Raw genomic sequence first — 26,371 nt, forward strand, 5'->3', positions numbered from 1 at the left:
TGTTGTTTATTGACATACAGGTAGGCTCTATAGCAACAGGCCTGGAGGCGGCTGCAGTAGTGAGGGAAATGGAAGGTGGAGGGTGGAGTGTTTGTCTGCAGCAACAGTCGAGTGGAGTGAAGGAACAGAAGTGCACAGTGCACAAGGTGGGAGTGAGGGAGGCTGAGGGGGGCTGGAGAACCAAGTAAGGGCCAGGGCCAGAGTCTGCTTAAACTGGAACCTCTGCCCTATTCCCTAAGGCCCCTACTCTTAGCCGACTATCTCCTGATCCCACGCCAGGGCTGGGAGTTCTCTGGGTATCCATTTTCTACAGGAACTGAATCGAGTACACAAAGGAAGAGAAGCAGGAGCTGTTGCCCTCTATGTGAAGCTCTGGGGCCTCCAGTCCTGCCTGCACCCCTCCTTCGTCCCTTGCTCGGATGGGGCCACATGATGGGTGGCCCAGCTCTGAACTACCCCACCCAAGCAGGGTCTTAAAAACAGCCGTGTTTCACAGAGACATTAATCTTCTTCCCTGGCGTCCCAGCCCACCAGTGCCACATCACAGCCCCAAGTGAGCACTACAAGCATTGCTGGCCTAATGGATGGGTTGGGGAAGGGGGATGGGACAGGGGCTGGAGGAGGGGCTCCGGGGCCCATCACGGCACAGGAACTACACGCATGGTGTTGGTGAAGCCAGAACCAGGGCGCCACCCGGTCAGCACAATGACGACATCTCCCTTCTTGAAGAAGCCTCGGGCCTTGCCTGGAGGAAGAGAAGAGGGGCTGGTGAGTGAAGAATCATGTGAAGAAGGTATGCACCTGGGCGACTGCCCCACAGTCGGAGGAAGCTAAGCAGGGCTGACGGGCCTTTACTCCCTTACACCACAAGGTGGCGCTAGCCTCACAGCCCAGGCAAAGGGGATGAGGGAAGCCTTGATATATCCGTATGGCTCAGATAGCAGAGCTGGCAGGGACCTTTGGACATCATTCATATTCTACTCTAGAGGGTGGAGAGCCCAGCCCAAAGTCACAGCTAGCTGCTTCCTCTCATCACATGATATCCTACTCTTATACTGGGACAAAGACCATATGAATACATAATTTGTACATGTGCTGGCCCCAAGTGTAGGAGCTCTGGCTAATTTTATGAAAAACCTCAATGATGAGCAGATGCCAAAGAATGGACAACCCCGATTATCGAGGATCCTTTGCTTTGGATCCTAGACTGGAAGAGAGTGAGGAGAGAACCTGGGGTGCTCAGCCCCACAACTCAAAGGCCCCTCTTCCCTCCTGGGCTCAGCCCAGGACTCCAGGGAATGGGATGAGGGATTCAGAGAACATTCCCAGTGAGGACAGCTAGGGCTCTTGCACCCAAAGGCCAACATGTTCCCCTTTCTATAGGGTCTCAGAGAGACCAGTGCTCAGGCACCTTCTCCACCCCTCCACCTCTAGCCCTTGCTCCCAGCCACGCACCAACATTCATGGCCAAGTTCACCCGGAGGTCCACGTCCTCAGCCCAGGCCTCCTGCACTGGGTCCTTACACACCACAGGGAAGATGCCGCGGTACAGGTGGGCCTGGCGAGCTGTCTGGTGATTCCGGGTCACAGCAATGATGGGGGCCCGGGGGCGATATCTGGACACCTGATGTGCAGACCTGAGATGGGGGACAGGCAGACAAGACTGTTAAACAGTGTCCCAGGAAGCTCCTCAGGGCCTTCAGCAACAACTCACCCTCTAATCCAACTCCCTATGCCAGCCTGAGGCTCTCTGCTGCCAAGACTGGGGCGGCTCATCATCCTGTATCTTCCACAGCACATAATTCTTCTTCATAGCTATGCTACCCATCTGCCCTACCCCGCTCCCAACAGGCCAGGGCCCCAGGATCATGCCGACCCAGCAAGGTCAGTTTCCCCCACTTCCCCCACATGGCCCGTACTTGGCAGCAGCTACAAGCCAAGCAACATGGGAATAGCACCTGACTCTTGACATTTGCAAGAAAACAGGAGCAGAGCCCACCAGTCCCCCTTGGAATCTACAACGCAAGTCTTCCCTATTGCTGTGCCCTCTCCTGACTCCACGTGACCCCCCGGGTCCCTGAAACAGTCCCAGCAACTGGGCTGTAGAGACCCCCAGTCAAACCTGAGTATCTAAGTGAGGCTTAGAAATACAGGTGGCTACCCAGGAGGCAAGACCAGGGGATGGGAGTGTCAGTGGGGGAGGCTCTGCCTGTGAAGGCTCCTCTGGAGGGGAGGGGACCCCTGTACAGCCCCAGCGCCAGGTGCTTCCTTCAGCACTGACACTGTACACGTGTGGCTGCAGATGTGCCTCGGGAGGTGGAGGGGCCTGCAGGGGGAACTGGGGCCTGGAAGGCAAGCTGTGAGGACTACTCAACAGGTGTCAGGGAAACTTAAGCCATGTCACAGCAGAGGGCACCCTGCGTTAAGGCCTGGCCTCCATACAAGGCTTTCAGAGGGCAGCAAGCGCGCTAAAGTCAGGACTCGCTGAGAGTGAAATCCCAGAAGCCTGGAGTTAAAAACAGCCAAGGAGCAAAGGCTGGACTTTTTCACAAAGGTCAACCCAAATGGTGGGAGCTTTTCATCCTGAGCTCTCTGCTGAGGGAATCTGCACACATCGTGTGTCCTGGTCCTAAAGGCAGTCCCACCTGCTGCTCCTTGGTGCGTGGGGCTGCCTGTCTGCTCCTCTCCACCCGCCTCCTCCAGGAAACCCTAGCTGCCCTGTGGAGGAGGAGCACACCCCAGACCCAGGGAGGGAAGCACGACAGCCTAGTGATCTGGAAGGGACCCCGAGCCTGAGGCCGAGCAGAGGCCTCAGCCTGGATGCACGGCCCAAGTGCCAGCAACACACCACGGTGACCTTTCCTGGGCAGCACCCACTTGCCTTTGGGACTCAAAGACCGATGGGACGGGTGCACCAACCAATAGCATGTCAGCAAACAGCACTAATTTTCCACACTGAACTTTTTAAAGAGGACATAGCAACCAGAATAAGCAAAACTGGTTATCCTTTACTTTTTGAGAAAAACAGCTTTTAAGTATCAACCATTTGTCATCAGTCTGTCTGTCTATGTAATGAAGTCTCTAGTTCGTCCTGAGGGTATAAACTTGCTTTGGACCCAAATGGTCTGACATGCCTGTGAGCGCTGCCTGGGATCCTGTCCTTCAGGCCCAGCGTAGGGGTTCTGCTAGCTCCCAGAGCCTGGCCAAGGGGCCAGGGGAGCTCCGTCCCTGCAGGGTCCCGGGCACAGGCTGAGGGGTCTTACCTTGGCTTGGTGCCATCTGAGCACCGTTTAGTGCACTGCTCCCAGGACCCCCAAGGAAAGGTGCTGCCGAGCTGGGCGTTCCCAGGGAGCCGCTGCCACCTCCTACCTGCCAGACTTGGTGAGGACGATTATGGCCCCACTGCAGCACTTGAAGGACGCCTCCACGGCACCCACGGCGGCGGCTTCGGTGGGGTCACTGGTAATGGGCGACAGGCGGCGGAGTTCCTCAAATAATTGCAAATGGTAGATGGCAGCCTCTGCCTCACGGGCAATCTAGGGAGGGGCAACATCGGTCCAGAGGGACGAGAGGGGGACAGAGCTTTGTCAGAGCCGTGTCACACGGGAGAGGGAGGGGAAGAGTCGCACAGACAGCTGGTGAGGGGCATGTCCCTGGGTGCAGAGGCCAAGAAGAGCCCAATCGCTGGAGGTTCTGAGCTAAGCGAGATCAAGACTCGCAGGAACCAGCCCTTCACCAGGCGCCTGTGACGTCGCTGTGCCTGCCGAGCTGAAGGACCCTGCGGTCCTGGCCTGCCCTGACTCCCTGGCTAGCTTCCTGCAGGTGAGAGGAGAGGTCCTGAGTGCGGGCCCCAGGTGCAGGGCTGGGCCCTGGCTGTCTTCTAGAAAGGCTGGAAGTTACCTGCCCTCAGGGCCCTACCTGCCAGACTCCGTCAGAACTATCAAAGCTGCCGCTAAACACTTATAAGAAGCCTCCACGCTGCCCATGGCCATGGCTTCCATGAGGTCTGTGGAGCGACTTGAGGCTCGCGCAAGTTCTTCAAACAGCTTGAGGTGGAACATGGCTGCCTCAGCCTCACGAGCTATCTGTAAGGTTTAGGGGGAGGGGAGGCAAGGAAGAGGGGAAGGTACCTTAGGTTAATTGGCTAAGTCTGTCCTTCAGGCAGATGCAAAGAGGCAGGGTGATGAAAGCCCGCTTAGGGATGTGTGGAGGATTTCAAACATAAACCGCTACTGCTTCCCCTCCAACCGAGGGGAAAGTGATTCTTCCGTTCTGGAAGGATCTATTGATCTTGGAAGGACTTTTTAATTGGCGGTGGAGGTGGAGGGAGATAATATAGTGGCAGGCTCTAGTGCCTGGGCATGGAAACATGCAGAGGCTGGGCCCCCGGGGCTCCCGGGCCTACACAGCTCCCTGGCAGGACTTGACCACGCTGCCTCATGAACACAGCTCAGAGGAAGGAACAGGCCTCCCTCCTCACATGGCTGTCTGGTGGTTACTACCAGGCTTCATGCCTGGCCTCCATGCACACATGGAGTGCTTGCTTGGCTTCGGACACAGGGATGCTACCAGCCTGTCCAATGGCATGCCATGCAAGCACACTGAGCAGTGCTGGAAAACTGAGGTCAGACAAAGCCAACGTCACGCGGCTTGACCGCGTTCTAAGCAGGCAGGTGGAAAATTGGCGAGCTTTGCGGTCAGGAGGAGTAGCCATGTGAAGAGAAAGGTACCTGTGAAAACACGCAGGTAAGTTTAACAAGACATTTAATTAAATCAAATGATTAAAACACCCATGAGAAAGCCACTGAGTTATTTACAGACCACCTGGCTCAGATAACACCAAGAATTAGGAAGAAAATTTAAGCTTTAGAGGGTTATAATGCAATTACCAGCATCTTAGAGAATGATGGGTGAGGGAAGAATCAGTAATACCACCTCATTAATTTGACAGGATAAGAAGATGAGTGGCAGAGTTTGCTAGGTTAACGGTTTTCTTCCTGCAAGAATGGAATGCATGCAGCCCAAAAGGACAGGAAACATGAACAGGAAGGAGAACCATACCTGGTACTGCCTAGCCCTTAGTTAAGGGACATCAACTGCATCAGTGAGATAAAGGAGAAAGCAGTGGACAGGTAAGAGGGGAAGCTGTTGGCCAGTGTTAACTGGTGACATGGACAGGAGAAGCCTGTACCAACTGGCCCAGACCCCATAACTTATCTCCTGAGCAGTGCCATGCAATCCCAGTCTTGCAGTTCTAAGGTGTCTGTCTGTTCAAAGGAAAGATTGGGGTATGGAAAAACAGACGTGGGTTCAGAGCCCAGAGTCTGGTTCTTAGACTGTGACCCCAGTACAGGCCCCACATGGATACCTGTCTTGATCTCCTGCTAGACCAAGTACCATGTTGCAGGAGAGAACACTGGCTTCAGAGTCAGCAGATCTGGGTCGAAACTCAAGCTGTATTACCATGTACCCTCATCTATAAAATGGGGTGACATCTATCTCACTGAGATTATGGAGATTACGTCAATCTACACAAGGACTTAACAGACATTTAATAATAGTAGTGAAATTTAACGCTAAGGCTATAATTAAACATATCCCATCTAATTCATTTAATAAATAAGGCCTTGAGAGGTTAAATTTGGTACAGACATTAAAGTCCCTACAGTCTACGTGGTTTCATGGTTCCATAAATCAGGTCAAGGTCACTCTCGCACCTCGGAGGCAATGGGGCCACACAACTAAGCAAGGCAGTTATAGAGAAGGGATGATGTGTGGAGACCCATAAACACAATGGCAGCCACTCTAGAGGGGAGAGGTTCAAGGTCCACTGTCCCCCAGGAGAGAGGAAGCACTCACCACTGGGGCAGTTGTGAAAATGACCATGAGCCCATAGTGCATGAGCATCTGTGACAGCGATCATGTCACACACAGAGGGTGGCATATCAGCCAGGAAACACAGCTGTGCCAGGGACAGGGATTGGTCTCTACCAATTTCATTATGGGCAAATCCACCCAGGGTGCCAAGGACAGACCAGAAGACATCTGTAGTCAAGTTGTCTTGTTTCATGCCTGAAAAAGTATTTAATATAACTCTCATGTCTTCTCTGGAAGTCATCTAAGCCTAATAATCACATAGAAAATGAAGGAGGAAAGGACGATTATCTAGTCCAGAAGTTCTTTTTGGGGGATTGTTTTAAATTTGCGGGAATGCAGGGGAGGGGGTGTCACACAAAGGGGTTGGGGTCCTTTGTTGGCTGGAAAGCGAATCGGAAGGTTAAAGAAACACTGTTTCAGGGTAGGAGGCAAGTTCACTGAGCTATACATTATCAACAGCGACCTAGGGCTGTTGTGAAAGTTCATTTGCAACACTCGTTTTCCCAGGCCTGATGACCCATCCCTGTGTTAACTCTTCAGTAAGCTCTAGAGCAGGAGCAGCCAGGCTGCGGGACATGGCAGAGTGGGAGACCCTTGAAAAGCTAGCTCCCACAGAATAAAGAGGAGTGGCCTCCAGGGCTCCTCCAGATGCTCTCACCCCAGGGCCAGGCGGGATCAGCCAGCCTTCCACCTGTTTCTATTTGTGGGCCTGTCACCCATCACTTAAACCCCACTTTTTAGTCTAGGGCGAGTGTAACAGCTCAGCAAAGCAGGCGCTGCTGCAGGCACCATGCAAGGCCAGCCTGCAGCCAAGTCAGTGCAGGCAACAGCCTCCAGTGCAGGCCCAGAGGCCCCCGTCGGGGAGGCACCTGGCTGGGGACAGGTGGGGAATCAAAATGGAAGCCAGACAGGACAGCTGCCAGCAGGAGCTCTTGGCCTTTTCCAGAACAGGGCAGAGGTACTCAGGTCCTCTAGGCTGCCCAGAGGAAGAGGTACAGATATCCCAGTACTTGAGCCAAGGGAAGGCTTCACAGTCCTGCAGACAGGAGTGAACTGTGCTATGGCTGATGAAGGTGGCCGCCTCCAGAACAGAAGGAACTAGGAGACAGGTGTGGGCAGGAAGGCAGAACAGAAAAAAACAAGACACCTCCACGCCCCCAGCACACACCTCCTCATTCTGCTTGTAACTTGGAGGGTAATAAAAGATCGTGGGCGCAGAAGCCTAAAAGGTGTCGCTCTGTGCCAGAGTTCACCTCCATCCCAGCCCCAGCCAGGGCGATGGGCGGGCCGCGAGAACTCACCAGGTGTTGCATGCGCACAGCTTCCAGCGGGTAGTCCCCTTTGGCCGTCTCTCCAGACAGCATGATGCAGTCGGCTCCGTCCAGGACTGCATTGGCCACGTCACTGCCCTCAGCCCGAGTGGGGCGAGGCTTCTTGATCATGCTCTCCAGCATCTGGGAGGGGATGGGGTATTCGTGAGACGTGGCCTGGGCTGTCTTCAGACACACACTGACCCCCTGGATCGTGTGTATGTGCACAGAGTACAGCTCCGTGTAGGTGCATGGGGGCAGGGGAGGGGTGGTGGGGTAGGGGGGAGGATACACGTGTGTGTGTGTGTGTGTGTGTGTGTGTGTGTGTGTGCGCGCGCGTGTGCGTGTGCGTGTGCGTGTGCGTGTGCGTGTCTGTCTGTCTGTAACATGGGGCAGGGTCCATGCGAAGAGACCGGGTAGCCTCCAAAGCTTTCCTGTGCAAGGATGCAAACTCGGGAAAAGGCACATACCTGCGTGGCACAGATGACAGGCTTCCCAGCTCGGTTGCACCGCCCAATCATCATCTTCTGAGCAAGGAAGACCTTCTCTGCAGGAATCTCAATGCCTAGATCACCACGTGCCACCATGATCCCATCACTGGCTTCCAGGATCTCATCAAACCTGACAGGGAAGTTGGAAAGAGAGAGAGGTTATATGGAACAGGGGCCACAAGTAAGGTGACACAAAGGAAGTTTTCCTGGGATTTCTCTGACTTAGCCGTCCTTGCACCAGGACAACTACCCACGACATCATGATGGATGCATGGAGGTGGTGCAGTGTTTCAGCTACTCCAGTCCCCCAAAGGGGGCCAACAGTTCTGCTTGTTGGGCTTCTTTGGCACCAGTATGGACACATCACTGGGGGAAAGGGGAGGGGACGAGGTCTCCTCCAAAGTCCCATGGACTCATTTCCTCTCCATCTGCATCTTATGAGGCCCCTCTTCAGGTGTCTCTCTACCATCTTCATTCCAGTTGGCACTTCCAGGGCAGAAAGGGAACCCAAGGCGGCTGACTGCTCCTGACACAAAGGTCCGTGGCCTCTCCCAGCCAAGGACACTTGAGGGCTGCTCCCTTCAGGGGGCCCCCTCCAACTTGCTGAAAGCATGAGAATATGGCTTTGCCTGGCCTGGAGCTAAGGTCAGCAAGCACCCATGGCTTATCAGGATGGCACAGGGAGGACCCCAAATTTCCCGGTACAAAGGACATCGACACAAAGCTAAGGATGGAGAGGTCACAACAGGATGACTGCTCCCCCCACTCTTCCCAAGCACACACTTAATCCCCACAAGTAGGTGTGGGGTGTCAGCAGCGCTGGGTTCTAGTAGGGAAACTAAGAGGAACAGATGTCACCCAGCTGGCCTTACTCATACGGCCGTACCTGGTAAGCACTAGGGAGGTGGTGGACCTGCGCTGGGACAATGTGCCCCTGGAAGAGGACGGCATGGTTTCCCCTCAGAAGCAGATACCATGCCAGAGCTGGCCCGATCACCAAGCCGGCTGCTTTCTAAGGCAAGACAAGGAGGCCACACGCTTCAGTGTCAACACCAGGCCCTGAGGCTTCCACAGGGTTCCCAAGGGAGGAAGTCCCTTCCTGAGAGCCTGCCGTCTTCCCCCTTGGTGGTCCCCAATTCCAGCAAACACAGGCAGTGTCAGGAGCGCAGCACAATGGCTCCTGAGCCTGGGAGCAGTGACCCTGTCCTCTCCAACGCTGGTCCCTGGGCTCATGGAACAACGTCAAGATGCTGGCACCCCAATCACCTGGGAAGCTTTTTTTCCCTTGAAATACCAATGCCTTCCACTCCCCCTCGTAGGATATTCTGATTCACAGGATATATCGTGCTCTTCAGAGCTGGGCTGGGGCTGAAGGGGGCAGGGACAGTCGGGTGCACTTACCTCCGAACTCCCTCGTGATTCTCGATTTTGCTGATTATCTTGATGTTCTTTCCTTTCTCTCCCAGGACCTTCCTGACTGCATGGACATCAGACGCCTTGCGGATGAAAGACGCGAACACCATATCCACATCCTGCTCTACCCCAAACTTCAGATCCTGGATGTCCTTTTCTGAGACGGCAGGCAGGTCCACAGCAGCCCCGGGTAGGTTCACACCCTTCTTGCTGCCCAAGGAGCCACCGTTCTCCACCTCCGTCACCAGGAAGTCAGGACCTGTGTGAAATGGAGTAGGTACGAGAGGCAGAGCCACAGGGGCAAAAGCGTCCTCACCAGGAAGCAGGCTCTCCCCAGTACAGAGAACTGGGAAATAGCACATGGTGGGTGCTGGAGCCACACTGCCAGGGTTCACATCCCAACTCCACTAACTGTGTAACCGTGGGCAAGTCAATTAACCGCTCTGTGCCTCAGGTAAATAGGCATAATAATATCTACTCCTAAGATGGCTTTAAAATTCAAACAAATTATCATGTAAGATGCTCAGAATAGTGCCTGGCACTTAAATGTTAGCTCTCATTCCCAGGCACACTGGAGTCCTCTATGTATCCTACTGAGGGGATGGAGGAGGGAAGCAGAAAGCCTACAGTAGTGAGGATGAGTAAAAAAGAAATCTCGGGAATTCTCTGGCAGTCCAGTGGTTAGGACTCCACGCTTTCACGGCAGACAGCCCAGGTTCGATCCCTGGTTGGGGAACTAAGATCCCACAAGCTGCACCGCAAAGCCAAAAAAAAAAAGAAAAAAAGAAACCTTCTCATCTCCTCCCCAAGAGTTCAATTAAGTTGGAGTGAAATCTGTTTTTGAGGCTAGGAGTTTATTATAAAAGGAATTTCTGAGAATACAGAGACCCAATCTCACTGCCAGCCAAATAAGCTATCTTCTGCCAGAGAAACTTAAGAGACGGGAGCTGGTTTTAGACAATTAGACCCTAACTCCCGCGTACGTACCTTTCTGCTTCACCTGCAGAGAAATAAGGCCGTCATCCACGTAGATCTTGCTGCCCACATCCACCACCTTGCAGATGTTCTTGTAGTCCAGCCACAGGGTGTTCTCGTCACACTTTTCCATGTAGGCGTTATCCAGGGTGATCTTGAGTGTAGCTCCCTTCTTCAGCTCCACCTCGGCGGTGCCGCTCTACAGACAAGACAGTAAACCACAAGTCCAAAGAAGCCGGGCCCTCCTAGCGGGAGAAGACAAGCCCTTTCCTCTAGGGAACAAGGAGCAAATCTCAGCTGCAAATATATAAAGCCTTTTCCTTTGGAAAGAAATAATCAGACTGTCTAACTTAGTATATTTCAAGGAAATAACCCAAGAGAAACCTAGAATGTTTTAGTTATACTATTTAATGATAGGGGAAAAGAGACAAAGAAATTGCTCCCCCAAGTTAGAGAGACTTGGAAGTAGGTTTGGAGCGTAAAAGAGGTTCCTTTCTGGTATTGTTTCTTAGCGAAGTAGATGAAATCAAGACTTCTTACAGTGACAGATAAAACTCTCATTTATAGACCTAAACTCTGAGAAACGTGGCTTCTGGCCGGGACAGACTGCTGAGGATGTCTCTGGGGTCCCCTGCACCTTCCTCCAGCTTCTCCCCAGGATACTCACGCCCTTGATGAGCCCGGTTCGGATCTCAGGTCCTTTAGTGTCCAGGGCCACAGCCACTGGCCGGTAGAGAATGGGGTCGGAAGCAAAGCTTTCCGTGGCTTCACGCACGTTCTTGATGGTCTCTTTGTGGTACTGGGGGAAAGGAGGGGTGATGATAAGCGTCCTCCCGCACACTAGGATCTAGGACCGGCACTGAAGCTGATCACTCAGGAAAGAGCTGTGGGTGTTCTAGACCTCTGCCTCCAGCGTATACCCTCACGCTGCCCACTCCCCGAGCATCCTCTACCGGCTTACGTCAACCTCCTTGGCCTCTACCCACTTGTACCACAGCCCTTACCCACTCTAAGGGCAAATCTTAGGAACTTTGGAATAGTTACGTTTTGGTGGCAAGACATGTCAACATAAAAGAGGCTTGTCTCCTTTCTCCCCCTCTAGGATTCATCAAATACCCTCAGCAAATAAAGCAGACGACTGGGGTAAAAAACCTAGGACTTGTATCTGGATAATACTGATCTGGCCATCAATGTCAGACTGATAGATTTGGTAATTTTGAGCTTTTCCTCTACTGATTACAACTGCAATTCAAACTCAGTTATTTACTTAAGCTAACGGTGGCCCAAGCTAAATAACTCACTGCTAAAGTCATGCAGGCCTGGTTCTGACGATCACTTCCTGCAGTCTGATTAGAAACGGAAGTGGAACAGGGAGAGGTGGGAATACACCTTTCTCTGAACTAATTGACCTTTGCCATTTCTCACTTGCAACAAATCCTGGCTTCAATCTCGCCTCTGAAGCCCTTTCTCTTTTTCCATTTGCCATTCCTGTTTGACTAAAAAGGGACTCAGAACCAAGATGTCAAAAGTTCTTCGTGCTATCAATATGGCATTGCTAGTAACAGAGGCTCCCAACTCAGCACTTTGTGGGCCTCGTCCTTTAATCACCTCTGTCCAGGAGAGCAGCACCTGAGAACAGGAGGTGGGAAGGGAAGGGTAACGCGTTTCATCCGTCAACGCTGTCCTTGTGGAAGGTTGTAAGTGTATGTTGCTTAAAAGGCAGTATTTCGGGCTTCCCTGGTGGCGCAGTGGTTGAGAGTCCGCCTGCCGATGCAGGGGACACGGGTTCGTGCCCCGGTCCGGGAAGATCCCACATGCCGCGGAGCGGCTGGGCCCATGAGCCATGGCCGCTAAGCCTGTGCTCCGCAACGGGAGAGGCCACAACAGTGAGAGGACTGCGTACCGCAAAAAAAATAAATAAATAAATAAAGGCAGCATTTCTGGCCGACATGGCATTATAGAACCACACATTCAGTAAGAACACATCTTGCCCAAGAGAACTGCCAAAAGTGGGGGCTAGAGACACTGTGGCAAAGCTGTCAAAAGATCAGATGCAACAACAACAAAACCAAAAGATCAGATGCAGACGTGTGGATGTGGATGTCCCTCTGTCAGAGTGAGGGAGAAAAAGCAATTCCAACGCTCTGCTTAGAAGAGTATTTAAAATTGTCAAGAGCTGGAAAAGCATGTCCCAGCCACTCATCAAACTAAGACTGTTACATTATATAATTAACATTAGAACAATTTCAGATCAGTTTCCAAAACCCTGATCCCAGAGACCACACAGTTTTATCCTGGTCAAAAACCTCAAATTAAACCCACAAGAGGGACTTGGGTGTTTTGTTTTGTTTTTTAATCCCAACTCTAATCTGGAAAGACGAGTTAAAGCACAGATAATCTCCAAATGCCTCTTGTAGTTTAAAAAAACAAAATTTCTGAGTGAGCCCCGCTCCCGCAGGGGCAGATACCACTCGCCCTTGCCATTTCAGAGCTGTGTGGTATTATTTTACTGGATGGAAGAGGCCATAAAGCCTAGTTAAAGGTCAACTTCTTAAAATCTATTTCTGCTACTCCGCCTGCACACAGGAGACCCTGGCACAGGCCAGCAGTAGGGATCAGTTGTGAACTGACATTCAGTGATGTCTTTAGTTCTCTCTTCGGACTAAGCTAACACTTGCAGGAATGCCTAGCGACTCCTGCCGAGGACGCCCTGCCTTTGGAAAATTACAGAATGCCATCCATGGATGTCTTAACCTGCCCAGGGTGCCTGCTGAGCACAGTTCATCTAAACTTGGTCAGGCCCTCATGATATTTGGAGGCCGGATACCTGCCAGGCCATAAACTGTTTATGGAACATGGGTTAGAAAACCTACAATGAAGATTCTCATGTTTCCAGAAAGGAGGAATTCACCTCTTAGACTGCACTTCCTGAGGCTTTATTTTTAGCTGAAACTGAACACCAACTTCCAAATGCCAGAGGGCAACCCCTCACCTCCTGACCTTACAGGGTAGCATTTTCTTTAACCTGAACAGGAAATACAGAGGTCAAGAGGAGGGAAAGTTTGCCTCACCAATTCCTCCTCTGTTAATACCAGGATGAAATCCCATGGCCTGTGGTTGAACCTGAAGGTCAGGCACTGTCCCTCAGGCAGGTCCCACACACCTCAAAATGAGTTTGTTCTGATCTTGGGAACAGAAGCACGAATGGAGCACTTCCCAATAGCTGCCACCTGGTCCCTGGGTAAGGTCCAACGAGTCAGGTCAGCTCATCAACAGCCCCAGCACTAAGACACTCCTACCAGACTGTTGGGGAAGTATGCTGACTTTATTTTATTTTAATGTACCAAAACCCCCAGGAAGGGACAGGCTGGGAACACAATGCTGATTAGGTAGGTATTATATGCCAGATAGTGTTAGTGCATTAGACCCAGTCTTCACTTGCAATAATGGAAACCCTTCTCCTGGACCTGCCCAGTTTATCTTGGGTCTAAACTAGGCCAGAATAACCTGCAGGGTAACTTACTGGTTCGTCACTGCAGTTATGAGCTGTTACAGAAACCCTGGGGCAGGAGTGTCAAACTCCATGGGTTAGAGGACTTTCCAGAACCCTTGCACACTTTCCTTGGTGAGGGCTAATAGAGCACAGGTGTTGGGGAGAACCAGGGCCAATTACAAAGTAGGTCTTCTTTGCTTGAGGAGACCTGGCCACTTGAGATGGCAGGAGACGGGGAAAAGGAAGTAGGGATGGGCTGGTGAAGACAATCTTCCCATTGGCTGTAAAACCCACACTTTCTTGCCCAGTCCACCCTGGCTAAATGAACACGACATCCCCACCCCGTTTCCTACAAGCTGCCCCAGTGGCCAAACTACCCAGCCGAGGCACACCTCATGAGTTCCATGAGAAAAGTTCAAACGAGCCACGTTCATTCCAGACTTAATCATCTCCTTCAGCGTCTCTACTGATCGGGAAGCTGGGCCTAGTTAAAAAAAAAAAAAAAAAGTTTTAAAGTCATTAAGTGTTAATTATCCAAAGGAGAAATAACACTTTAAGTTTGCTTCAATTTAAAGAACTCTTGATAATTTTTTCCCCCAAATAACTCAAAATTCTTTAAAAAACATACACATGACTATTACTGTGCTAGCCTACTTTCTTGATTTAGAAGGACATCTCCCATTTCCTTCAAATTCTACAGGCTCCATCTAATTAGGAAAGCCTAGGTAAGTCTCGGCCAGCCCTCTATGCTCTCCCTGAAACCCAGACAGATGTCCAACTACAGAATTCTGGTTGTACAGAGCATGTCAAAAAGATCCTTCCCTAGGTCTCTGAGATGCTCTGCTAAGGAAGATACCCTCTAAATTTTACCTTTAGCAGAATGCAGAAAGCATAAGAATTCTTTATTGCAAACTCCTCTGACCAGTTCTCATAAGAATCTCTGTAGCATCTTGCTCAGTACCCAGGTCTGCCACATTTATTTAGTCTTTTCAGGAGAGGAAAGGTCACTGTCTCAGGAAGCCCACGTTTCAGGGGGAGGGGGCACCCCCCACTCACCAATGGTGCAGATGATGCCGGTGTTCCGGGCCGTGATGGGTGGCGAGTCAATGTCCAGGCGGCACATGTGCTCCAGGAATGTGTCAGCCATGGCCGCGTGCAGCTGCTGGGTCTGAATGAAGGCAGTCCCGGCATCACTATGGGGCTTCGACATGGCTTCTGAGGTCTTGGGTCCAGGGGAGCTGAAGAGAGAGTAATCAGTTTGAGAAGCCGGAGGCGGCTATAATATACAGCTTGGCACAGGAAGCTGTTTCCTGCTTACACATTAACTCAACAAGCACACTTTGTTCAGAAGCCACAAGAAGCCCCGCCACGCTCTGGCTGTGTGGGTGCTCCTCAAGTCAGGCCACGGGCTCACGTTATTGTGAGCAAGTGGAAAAGACCTCAAAGAACAAGTTAAAACCACGTACCCAACACGTGTACGTCCCAGGCATCCACTGTAAGCACGCCTGCCTTACACTGGGCTAATATCTACCTCAACAACTTCCCTGCTAATCCTATAAAAATAACATCATTTTACATGCACTGCAGGAGCTTCCTCAAAAGGAAGTTGCAACCAATCTTCCAGGGATATAAAAACTCACCCCTAGTTTAGTACCTTGGTGAATCTAGATCTTTGTATGAAAAGCTGTCTCAAAGCTACAAACATCTGCTATGGGGAGGCGCACCCACACTGCCTCTTAACAATCCCCACCCAAACACAAAGTGACTTTCCTGGTCATAGAGACAACCACTATCCAGGCAGTCCTCCTAGTTCTAACCCACAGGACCACGTAAGTCCATTACTCAATTCATCCTAGGCTGGAGAATAGGTCCCAGCCCATTGACAAGCAATAAAAACCAGTCCCTGGACAGGAAGCAAAGCTCAACCAGAACCCTGAATGCAAAATCTTTCATCCCAGGAATCTGTACCTAAAAATTACATATGGTACTTTTGGTCAGAAGGACTTTAGGACGTGCAAAGCAATTTGCATCAAACCAAGGATAACCATAATGGTACCAGTCTGGCTCTAAAATTATTATAATTACATTAACAGGAGAGTTGCACTATGAAGAAATTAACGCTTGTCAAATCCTTCCCCCAGCTGATCTTCTAATGCACCACCCAATTCCCTAAGACTGACAAGTACACCACCCGCAGTGACAAAGACCATCTGTTCCAGGTAATTAATCAGCCCAGGTCACAATCCTGACCAGGGGCACAACTGCCCCCGACCTTTGCTTTTCTTCATTACTGACTTTACAACTAAACTCACTCAGCCGGTTAGTTAGCTGATTACAGACAGAGACTTGAGAAGCTTCCAAGCAGTGTTTCAAGAACCATCAGGGAAGGATGTGAGCCAGAAGCCTGACATGCCTCATCAGAATGCCATTCCTTTCCTCAAGTTTTCAGACCAAGGGTTACTCCTTCTCAAATCCTTCGCCTAAGTGCTTCAGCCCAGGCTCAGGAACAAGCCCTTCTTTCGCCCTGTCCCACCGCCTCCTAAATCTCAGGGCTCCAAATCAAGGCATCCCATACATGTAACCCTTACTCTGTCTCCTCCTCCATCCCCGACTCTGTGGCCTCTCTGCATGGCTCGAACAAAGCATGCATCTAAACCCATCTCTGCCACCCTCGATAAGTCCAGAAAAAGCCCAAGAAGCTTTGCGACCAGTTGTGAGTGAATTTCCTGTAAGCTATTGAAAACTGATGGCTACAAGTCCCCAGCTACAGAAACTAAATATTTAAAAACGAGAAAATAAGATACCAGCTAACTATTCCACATGGCATATATACTGTTCCTTTCAGTATGTGTTTCCTAACTCCCTACAACATACCAGGTACCAAAATGAAAACATCCTCTCCTCCGTGACCTATTTGGTTTTGTATCCCTTAGCACCAAGTACTTGGGGGTATTCCAGTTGTTTACTGAATGATGTTTCAGAGTATCTTAATGCCTCTTTGTCAAAATCAAAGTTATACCTATGTCCCTTTCCCCACAAAATCCGAGGAATTTTTGAATTCCTGACAGCACAGCCTGGGCAGCCAGGGTCCCTTTACCTGCACTCACGGTTGAAGTAGGGTGTATATAGCTCCAGAGCACCTGGGCTTAGGTGAGTCTGGCTGTTAAGGGAACATTATTGAAGAGATGGTGCCTGGTGGCACACCAAGGCAACTGGAACACACAGGCCTTGCTGTGGCCTCCAGGCAAAGGGAGTCATCCAGTGCGAGGACTGTACAGTGATCTCAATGAGTGGGTTGAAATGACTAACCCGACTCTTCTTAAAAATCATCAGTTGGGGCTTCCCTGGTGGCACAGTGGTTGAGAGTCCGCCTGCCGATGCAAGGGACACGGGTTCGTGCCCTGGTCCGGGAAGATCCCACATGCCGCAGAGCGGCTAGGCCCGTGAGTCATGGCCACTGAGCCTGCGTGTCCAGAGCCTGTGCTCCGCAACGGGAGAGGCCACAACAGTGAGAGGCCCGCATACCGAAAGAAAAAACAAAAAAATCATCAGTTGGATCTTCTCTAGACCTCAGACATTAGGGTCTCCTTGCAAAGATCCGGCTGGGGCCACTGATTATCGTGTTCTCTGGGCTCGGGCTTCCAGTGACATAATGCTCTTTTTTTGGCTCAGGGTGGCTCCTTGGTCCCACCTGCAAAGACTGCTCGGAGCTGAGAAAGGCTTGCCCTGCAGAACTATACAAGGATTAAGGTAAAAGCTGAGTGCACCTAAAGCTCTTTGGGGTAATGGAGAAATTACCTTAAGAACCAGGTATCCAGGTAGTAGTAGGTAGTAGCTGTTCCTAGAGATTCAGCTATGTTATAAATGAAAACACAGAAGCCACCCAAGAAAATACCAAGAAACTGGTAACAGAAAATTCGCAGGTAAGACAGTTTTTAATGGCTCCTTTGCGATGCTTTATCCCCTCCCCTAACACCCCAAAGATTGCCTTCCTTTAAAGTCTCTTTAAACCTTGGTTTACTAACATTTCACTATTCTATACAAGAACCTGGTCCCTCTCCCTTTTCTTTGTGGGGTGGGGGGCAAGAAGAGGCAATAAATTAAACATACATAACAGGACTGGAAGGATATCTAACAAAATATTATCAACATGTTATCTGGGTGGTAGGATTACAGCAAATTGCAAATTTCTTTCTTCTCCTTACTAAAAAATATACTGATACTAACCACTTTCATAATAAGAAAAATTACAAATGTACCTCTTCTGAACATGATATATTTAAAAGCATCCTGGTAAAAGTGTTGGAATTAAAACAAATGTGAAGCTCCCCGTTCCATTATTCAACTGCTGCTCTAGGCACAACAGGAATATTCTAAACACAGCAGAGGTGGGATAATGCATCTTAGGCCCTAGATCACAAATGCACTGCAGGATAGTTTCACTGACCTAAGAAGGTCAACCTTGGGAATTCCCTGGTGGTCCAGTGGTTACAACTTGGCACTTTCACTGCTGGGCCTGGGTTCAATCCCTGGTTGGGGAACTAAGATCCTGCAAGCTACACAGCACAGCCAAAAAAAAAAAAAAAGTCAACCGTGATCTATTCAGAATCTCAAAGTGCAAAAAAAAACAAGGTTAATATGGTCCATAAGACTACTCTGTGCCAAAAGACCTGTTAAGTCACATGCCCAAATCCAACAAAATTCTTTTCCTGTTTAGTCTGTCCTCAAGCATCAGAGCAAAATCTTTGTGACAAGGATATTCTGGTACAGAAGGGCTGCCTCAAGGACAGGAGATGCTATTAGCAGATACAATTATACTGGGCTCAAACACTAACCCTATTTCACCATCTCAAATTAAATCTGAGGGCCTCCCTGGTGGCGCAGTGGTTGAGAATCTGCCTGCCAATGCAGGGGACAAAGGTTCGAGCCTGGTCTGGGAGGATCCCACGTGCCGCGGAGCAACTAGGCCCGTGAGCCACAACTACTGAGCCTGCGCGTCTGGAGCCTGTGCTCCGCAACAAGAGAGGCCGCAATAGTGAGAGGCCCGCGCACCGCGATGAAGAGTGGCCCCCGCTTGCCGCAACTGGAGAAAGCCCTCGCACAGAAACGAAGACCCAACACAGCCATAAATAAATAAATATTAAAAAAAAAAATCTGAGGTCTGCAAGCTCTGATCTTTTGCTTATCCAGGTTACTAGGTACAAAAATAACAAGTGAAATTTTGTTTGAGTGCATTTGCACACCAGCAATCCAAAAGAGCTGGCTTGTCAGGAAGTCCGTCCATGTTCCTACAAGATCTCACCACGGCCTTAAAGCCCTCTACCAAACTAGGGACTTCATGTCTCATGCCCAGGTCACCAATGGTTTTCTATCCCCTCAGGCTCTGCCCCGGAGCCTCCCTTGCAGGGAGGGTCAGGGCTCTCCTGCCCAATGAGCCTCTTCTCCAGAGGACAAGCTGCCCATCCTACCTAAAACACACTCTGGACTCTCCCCCAGCCCCTGGACCGCAGCCTCAGCGGTGGTTTCTCAGGGTGGGCCTCTGGAAAGAGCTGCCCTCCCTCCGGCTGGCTGTCTGCACAGTGCCGGCCAGCTCATGCCAGTCTCACTACAGCATGCTCCTCTGCAGGAGGCACAGACATGCAGAGGCAACCTCCAGCCAGCCGTGGGAGCCCAGCATAGCCACTGATGGCAGCAAATGCTGTGCCCAGGTATGGCAGCCTTATTCTTGAGCCTGAGCTCCTGCTGTAGGACCTTCCTCAGAGCCATTTCTCCTCTGTGAGAAACGAGACAACATCAGAGGCCTTATTGTGTGTGGGCCGAAAGGACGGAGCACGCACAGTCACAGCTCAGTTCCAGGGGCCCCTGCTCCCACCCTGCCTTTCTCAAGTGGCTCCTGGCTCTTTAAAGCTATAGTTTTGTTTATGCCAGACACAATTCTTTGGTCACTCAGAAACCTGAGGGTGAAAATCATAGAAGAAAAAATACCCAGCACCACTTAGTGTCAGTACTGTTGGCAGGTTGTCCTGGGAAAGAATCATGCTTCACTCTACCAATTCTAGCTTTCACAAAAGCCCACATCATTCTGCCCTAGTAAACCAGCCTGGCCTATGAGCCCACATCTGCATAAAATGTTTATTTAACCAGCCAGGGCTCCCTGCACCAATTTTTGCTCTGATGCCAATCTCACCATACAAACTCAATAATGATGGCACCTGGTACCTATGATTGTGTTTCTCGCTCTGACATCCATTTGCTACCTACACCTATTAAGTCTACAAGCCAGCATGAAGGTCTGATTCCCAAATCTTCAGAACACCAACATCCGTTAGAAAGTTTGCATCACAACGTGTTGGACAAGGCATTCAGGCCAGCCTGCTCTCTAGGACCTCTGTTCCTAGATGATGGAGCAGAAAAATGTAATTCCCAAGACTGGCCCTAATCTGACTATGGTAGCAAGAAGATCAAAATGGGTGCTGGGCCAGCCACAGAACCTAATAAGGTCTGAAGTAAATGGCTGTTCATCCTCATATACAGTTAGAGTAATGACAACAGTGTATTTGCATATGGAGTGGGGGGAGGACAGCAGTTTTTAGCTAAGAGATGGGAGTTATATTAAGTCCATTCTACCCTCAGCAGGCCCCAAAACAGAAAGCAAAGTCTGGTGTCACCAGGTTACACAAAACAAAATGAACCCACCTGTAGGTTCAAGTAAAATTCCCTTCTTTTATTCAGGGCTAGAACTAAGTGACAAACATTATAAGCAGGAGCCCAAGGTCCTATTTCAAATCCGAGTGTGCAATAGGGCAGAAAAGCTGATATTAAATGAGCCTACCCCGCAAAAGGACCACTCAACTCCAGGGCAGGAAGTCCCGACAGAGAAACCTCTACCATCTCAGATGCCGAGGATTTGATTGCAGATGCTCGGAGAATAGAACTGGTTCAGTCGGAAGGAGGAAGTTTAGATGAACCTTTTGCTGCGTTGTGTTCCTTACTAGGCTTAAAATTATGAGGTAATGCTTCAGGGCATGTATTTACACTCTGGAAGCAGCAAGGAACCTGGGACACTGATTTAGGGCCTTTGCAAGCCAGGTACAACACCAGGATGGGTGATGGCCTCAGCAAAGGGAGGCACTGGCTCAGCATTTAAAGGAAGAGCTGCCCTGCATCACAGCTGCAGGGAGAAGAAGGGGGGAGTGAAAGGAGGAACGGCAGTGCCAGCTCTCCCAGAGCACTGACCTAGTTAGTATACCTGGTCTTCCTGCAGTAACCATCATAAGTTTGCTGCTATTTTATTTTGTTTTGAACTAAAGAAATATTAACATCTGTATTTTTACCACCCAGAACTGACCATTAATATTTATCCAGGGAATTCCCTGGCAGTCCAGTGGTTAGCACTCTGCACTTTCACTGCCGAGGGCCTGCGTTCAATCCCTAGTTGGGGAACTAAGACCCCGCAAGCTGTGCAGTGCAGCCAAACAAGCTGTGAAGTGCAGCCAAAAGTTAAAAAAATAAATCCATATTTTCTTTAGACTTAAAACAAAAATTTATCATTATATACAGGTCATTTTTTCCTCCACTCCCAGGTCCCTCCAACCCTTCCACATCCCATCATGAACTTTGATACCCAACCAGTGTCATGAATTTTGTATCCTTCTAGTTCATTTAAGGGTGTCTGTATCTATACTGAACCCTATGATATTGCTGTCTTCTAAAGTACCCTAAGTAATATACTGTAAGGCATCATCAAACAACTTGCTTTTCCAGCACATTTAAGATCTATCTAGTTGGTACACAGATCTAGTTAATTCATTTGAACTGCTATACTAGTCCAGTGCATAACTAGACCATTTATGTATTCCCTTACTGGCTGGTCATTTCCCCATTAAACCCAATTTTTCCTCATTAATCAATACTTATAACAACTGTCCTAGTACATGTCTCCTTGTGCAGGTGTGAGCTTCTATAACCAGAGATCAATTCCTGGGCCACAGGGTATATTTATTTTCTATTTTACTAAATAGTGCTGAATTGCTCTCCAAAGTGGTTATATCCACTTACAACCAACCAGTAAAGTGATTTCTTGCCTTCCCACACCTTTGCCAACACTTGATACTGTCAGACTCTTAAAATGTTTGCCCATCTGATGGGTGACATGTGTTAATCTGCTCTCTAATGTAATAACAAAAGAGGGATATCAGGTATCAGAATAGTTTTGTTTACCAAGTCTTCATTTCCCTGCCTCAACTAGATCAAAACTCCAGCACTCCTCCAAAATGTGTAAGACTTTGTCTCATATACCATGACTGACTCAGCTGACTGAGTAATTATTTTGCACTCATCACCTGAGATAGGACGGATACCAGTTGTCTAAAGTTAAATAAATGTTATCTGTTGGTTGATTAAATGTTTCGAAGGGCTGGGACTCCTTTCAGAGAATGTTTTTTTTTTTTAAACTGCATCAGCTGAGCTGGTCCATACTCTGAAATGCTATAACCAGCAACCTCTGCCCTGTCATATCTCGTCTTGGCATCTCCCCCACTAAAGCCCTTATCTGACCTCCAAACACAGCTTGCTGGCGTCAGGAAAGAGAGGCTTACAGTTCCCCAGGAGTTTTGCCTATAGAAAGAACTGGGGGAGGTGAGTCGCAGAGGCCACCAGAAGTACTGCAGGCTGGCTCTCCCTCCTACGTGCAGACCAGCACAAACCAATGAAGGAAAAACAGCTGCAAGGGCGGGGCTGCACCACTTGGTGGCCCTGCCAACCTCCCCTCCTAAGCTGAGCAGTAATAGCAGGAGGCCAAAAGGCAGAGCAGAGGCTGCCTGACCACCCAGGCTGGCTCACCTTCCCAAAACAGCTTCTTTAACAAAGCCCCAAACAATCAGCCTATTCATTTATCTAGTCTAAGGCTGGCTTGTGGTTAAAGAAGAAGAAAAAAAAAGAATGGTCTTCATTTTGTTCTATTCCTATCTGTATCAGAATTGATGCTTAAAGTGATGACTCAAGGTCCTATAAGACCGTTCACGAAATAAATCACATATTTCACAAGATCCTCAACGAGGTTGCAAAACTCTGCTCCCATGGACAACTCAGTCTTACGGTGTACCAGTTAACTGGGGTTTGACTGTGGATAGTTTGAATGATTCAGAAATAAAGATATTGTCAAATGAGTCATTTCCCCCTACCTTCACCTCAGTCTTAGCTCTTATCCAAAATAACACACCTTGGCGTGCCTTCATGAAAGCTGAAGAAAAATAAAAAACCCTGTAGTGCAAGTTTGTAATCAAGAGCTGCATTTTTTCTACCTTCCTGCTCTCAACCATTTCCTTATTTCTTCCACTGCCTCAACATTAATAAACAGCTTTAAGAAATAAAATGGCTTTTCCTGTGACCCCACATTAATGTCACAATACTCAAAGCACAGAAGCACCTCCCATAAGGTGCTAGCTCTGTCTGGAGTAACAGCTACCAAACTTGCCAAATCACTGGGGCTGCAATTCTTAAAGACCCAATAATGCTCTTGGCTAAACTGTGAATTCAACACTAAAATTATTTACTTCTAATGCAGTGCTTAAAGTGAGAGCAGCTGCCCTAGACAGAAGACTAATGTCCATATACTTAGGCTCAAGTCCAGTAACTCAGAAATGAGTTCAAGGACATTCTTTAAGTCATCGTTATTCATGTCCACTACAACCCGTATTCCCAAAATGGCTGCCATGCCCACTGCACAAGGCTCAGAAATATAGGTGTGCAGACTGTTATCACCTGGGCATGAGGCTCTGCCATGCTGCACCTAAGCGCAGTACAGAGAGCCTGGGGACCTCCACCAACCATTTGTCACTTAGTTGAGACACTTTTAACTGGGGGAAATGCATGCTTCATTATTTGACTCACTGAAAGGGGAGAGGGGACTTTTTAAGCCGGCAAAGACCACAATGCAGTTTCCCCACTCACCCAATGAAGAGAGTTCTCTTAAAAGCAGATAAATTCAAAGGTTGAGTCATCTTCCCCAAAGCCTCCCCCACCTACACACACAGATCTGGTGATGGGTTACATATTCTTCCCCTCGGAACAGCCCACTGCATTCCCAACAGCATCCTCAGGCAACCTGAGGGCAAATTATTTGCTAACAATGCTGCAGAGTCCTGACCTAGGCCCTCCTCTCTACCCCAGGGAGTGGCCACACCCTCATTACGGCCAACAAGGAGCTACTGTCCTTTGCCTCTAATCCTAACCTCACACTTAACCAGCTGGCTGAGCAAATCCCAGAACCCTACCAAGAGTGGGTGGGAATGGAACAGGTGAAGATTTCCGTCTTGGGGTTCCAAGTTTGTTTCTACTCTTGCAGCCAAACACCAAAGGCTGCAAATTATCCCCCTCCTGCCTTCCTTTGTCTAGAGGACCAAGGAGCCCCTGTAGCAAGTGGAGAGTTGAAGAGTAACATTATTAGTTACTCTGTAAACACTGTACCAGGACCCTGGAGGGGACTGGTTTCCAGGAGATGTCTGCCATTTAGAAAGCCTGATTCCCAAAGATTAACTATGAGTATGTGGTTTGGGGATGGCAGACAGAAGAGGAGCCCTTGCACTCAATTACGATTTAAGTAATTGCACTCAGTGACCAAAAGAATACATTTGGAGGCATCTCACCTGAGATTAGACACTGCACTGAGTATTCAACATATATCCATGTAGGTGTGTATATATCAACCAATCCTTTCAACAATCAAGAGGAAAAATGTTACAAGTTACACATGGGAAACTGAGATCCAGAGGCTGAACTCCCACCGTTACTCATGTCAGTATGTTAATAAGTTAAACCTGACCTAGAAAAAGCCTGTTTCCAACTTCCCAATGCCTCTGTCAATCATGCCCGAACCTCAACTATCAGGCCGATTTGTGCAGAGGAGGATCAGTGTCCTGGGCTTCAAGGACACAGATAAGAAGCCAAGGGATGCCTTTCCATTACTGGGTCTTTAAATAACCTTCAGACTGGAAGGTGCTTTCCTGCTTCTTCAAACCCAGTGTGAGGCCTCCTCCCCTCAACCCCCAGCAGGAAGTGTGTACTTTCCTCACAGCACTTACCACTGATAACTTTCATGTTCTTCCCCTAATTAGACGGTGAGTTCCGTGGGCTATAACCATTTTAGCCATCCTGGTGTCCACGCCGCTCCCCAAAACAGCTCTTTACACACGAGTTTTTATTGAGTGAATGCAGGCACGTGGCACCAAGCTCTTGACGTATTTCTACTCTCCCCATAACCTGCTCCCACCCCAACCCGTGGCCTCTTCGCTCTACAATCAGCCGCATCTGTTAAGTAACATGAAGCAGAGGCGGGGAGCCAGGTGAGTGGCTCGAACGCAAGGAGGCCTCTGAGCAGCATGCGGAGGCTTGTCGGGCCAGAGATGGTGCTTGGCCGGTAACGGGCCCGAAGGTCAGTGGTCCGCGATCCCGCGGGGCGGGGCTCTGCAGGGCGGGTCCCGGGCCGCTACGTGCAGCCCCGCCTTGGCAGGATGGAGCCCAGTAACCTCCTAGGAGCAAGAGCAGCCCTGCGGCCGCCCCATCGTATTCAAGGCGGCACAAAACAGGAACGCGCCACCACAGGGCAGCCACCCTTTCTTCCTCTGCAGCGGGGAAGACCAAGAGTTACGTAACCTCTAGCTGCGCCCCGGGCCGCCGCTGCATCTCCCCGCCGCACGCGAGCCAGCCCGCCCATCCGCAGACCACTGCACTTCGGGCGGTGACGCCGGGACGCGGGCCCGGGGCTGCAGGAGAGCCCGAGACTGGGGAACTCTGATGGAGAAGGGGACAGGACTGAGATGGGAGACCGAGGGACGGGGGGGCGGGAGAGCAGGCGGACGTGGCCAGTACAGAGGGGGAGGGGCGAGGACGCGGGTGGCGAGAAGGAGGCTGCAAAGAAGAGGGATGCGGTGGAGCGAACGTGACTAGAGAGGAGGGGGAGGGGCGGGAGCCAAGGCATGAATGGGGGTAGGCACGAGGAGGGGACAGAATCCAAATGGAGGAGGGACGGGGGAGCGGAGCTAAAGAAGGAGTTTCAAGGAGAGGTTACCAAGAAAGCATCAGAATGAGGGGGACACGGACAGGATGAAGACGAGAAGCGAGTGTTAAGGGTGAAAGGGAGGAGACGAGCGTGGTGGGGATGGGGGAGGGAGACTGAGGGAGAAAGGATCAGATTAGGAGAGAATAAGGGGAGGAAGACGAGGATGGGACCAGACAGAAGAGGGAGATAAAGGGAGGGGAGGATGGGACCAGACTGGGGGTGGGGTAAGGTTAGGGACTGGGACAGAAATGGGGCTGGCTGACCCATCTGCCTTCGGAAGAAGCAGGAGCTGGGGGCTCTGAAGAGGAGGCCCTAGGCGCGAGCACCCTTTCTCGTCTCTTCAGACCCCAACCGGGTGAATCCAAGATGCCACGGATCCTGCGCCACACTGAGTGCGCAGGCGGGCCAGGATTCCGCACTGGCAGGGGCGACGGAGCCCCGGTGGGGACGGATGGCCCAATCTCTCCCCAAGCTCACCTCCGACGTCGCCCGGTTCGGGATGCGCGGCTACCACAGGGAGGTCCGAAGGCTCGCAACGCGTCGCTCCAGTGCGGGGATCAGTTACCTCAGCCTCAAGGTTATCCCAGCTAAAGGGCCGCCGCAATCCCTCCGCCGCCCCGCCCCCCACCCAATCCTGACTCCCAGCTCGCGGGGCCCCGCCCCTCTGCGTCCTCGCCGGGCACAGTCACCTTCAGTAGGAGTGCTGAGGGGCGGAACGGGCGGGCAGGTTGCCGTTTAGAGGCGGACTACATTC

General features: G+C 50.3%; 1 protein-coding gene across 1 annotated transcript; it reads right to left on the minus strand.

Annotated features, from left to right (window-relative positions):
• Window positions 1-26,193, minus strand: PKM (pyruvate kinase M1/2). Its single transcript, XM_082845872.1, has 11 exons — window positions 26,095-26,193; window positions 14,616-14,797; window positions 13,952-14,043; window positions 10,734-10,865; window positions 10,079-10,265; window positions 9,080-9,350; window positions 7,658-7,808; window positions 7,179-7,331; window positions 3,370-3,536; window positions 1,456-1,637; window positions 1-745 (listed from the first exon to the last, which is right to left on the minus strand). The coding sequence occupies exons 2-11, from the start codon at window positions 14,767-14,769 to the stop codon at window positions 639-641; spliced, it is 1,596 nt and encodes a 531-aa protein (XP_082701998.1). The 5' UTR covers window positions 14,770-14,797; window positions 26,095-26,193; the 3' UTR covers window positions 1-638.
• Window positions 26,194-26,371: the final 178 nt, after the last annotated feature.

The sequence above is a fragment of the Leucopleurus acutus genome, assembly GCF_964270905.1.
Source record: "Leucopleurus acutus genome assembly, chromosome: 1".
Classification (NCBI taxonomy): Eukaryota; Metazoa; Chordata; class Mammalia; order Artiodactyla; family Delphinidae; genus Leucopleurus; species Leucopleurus acutus.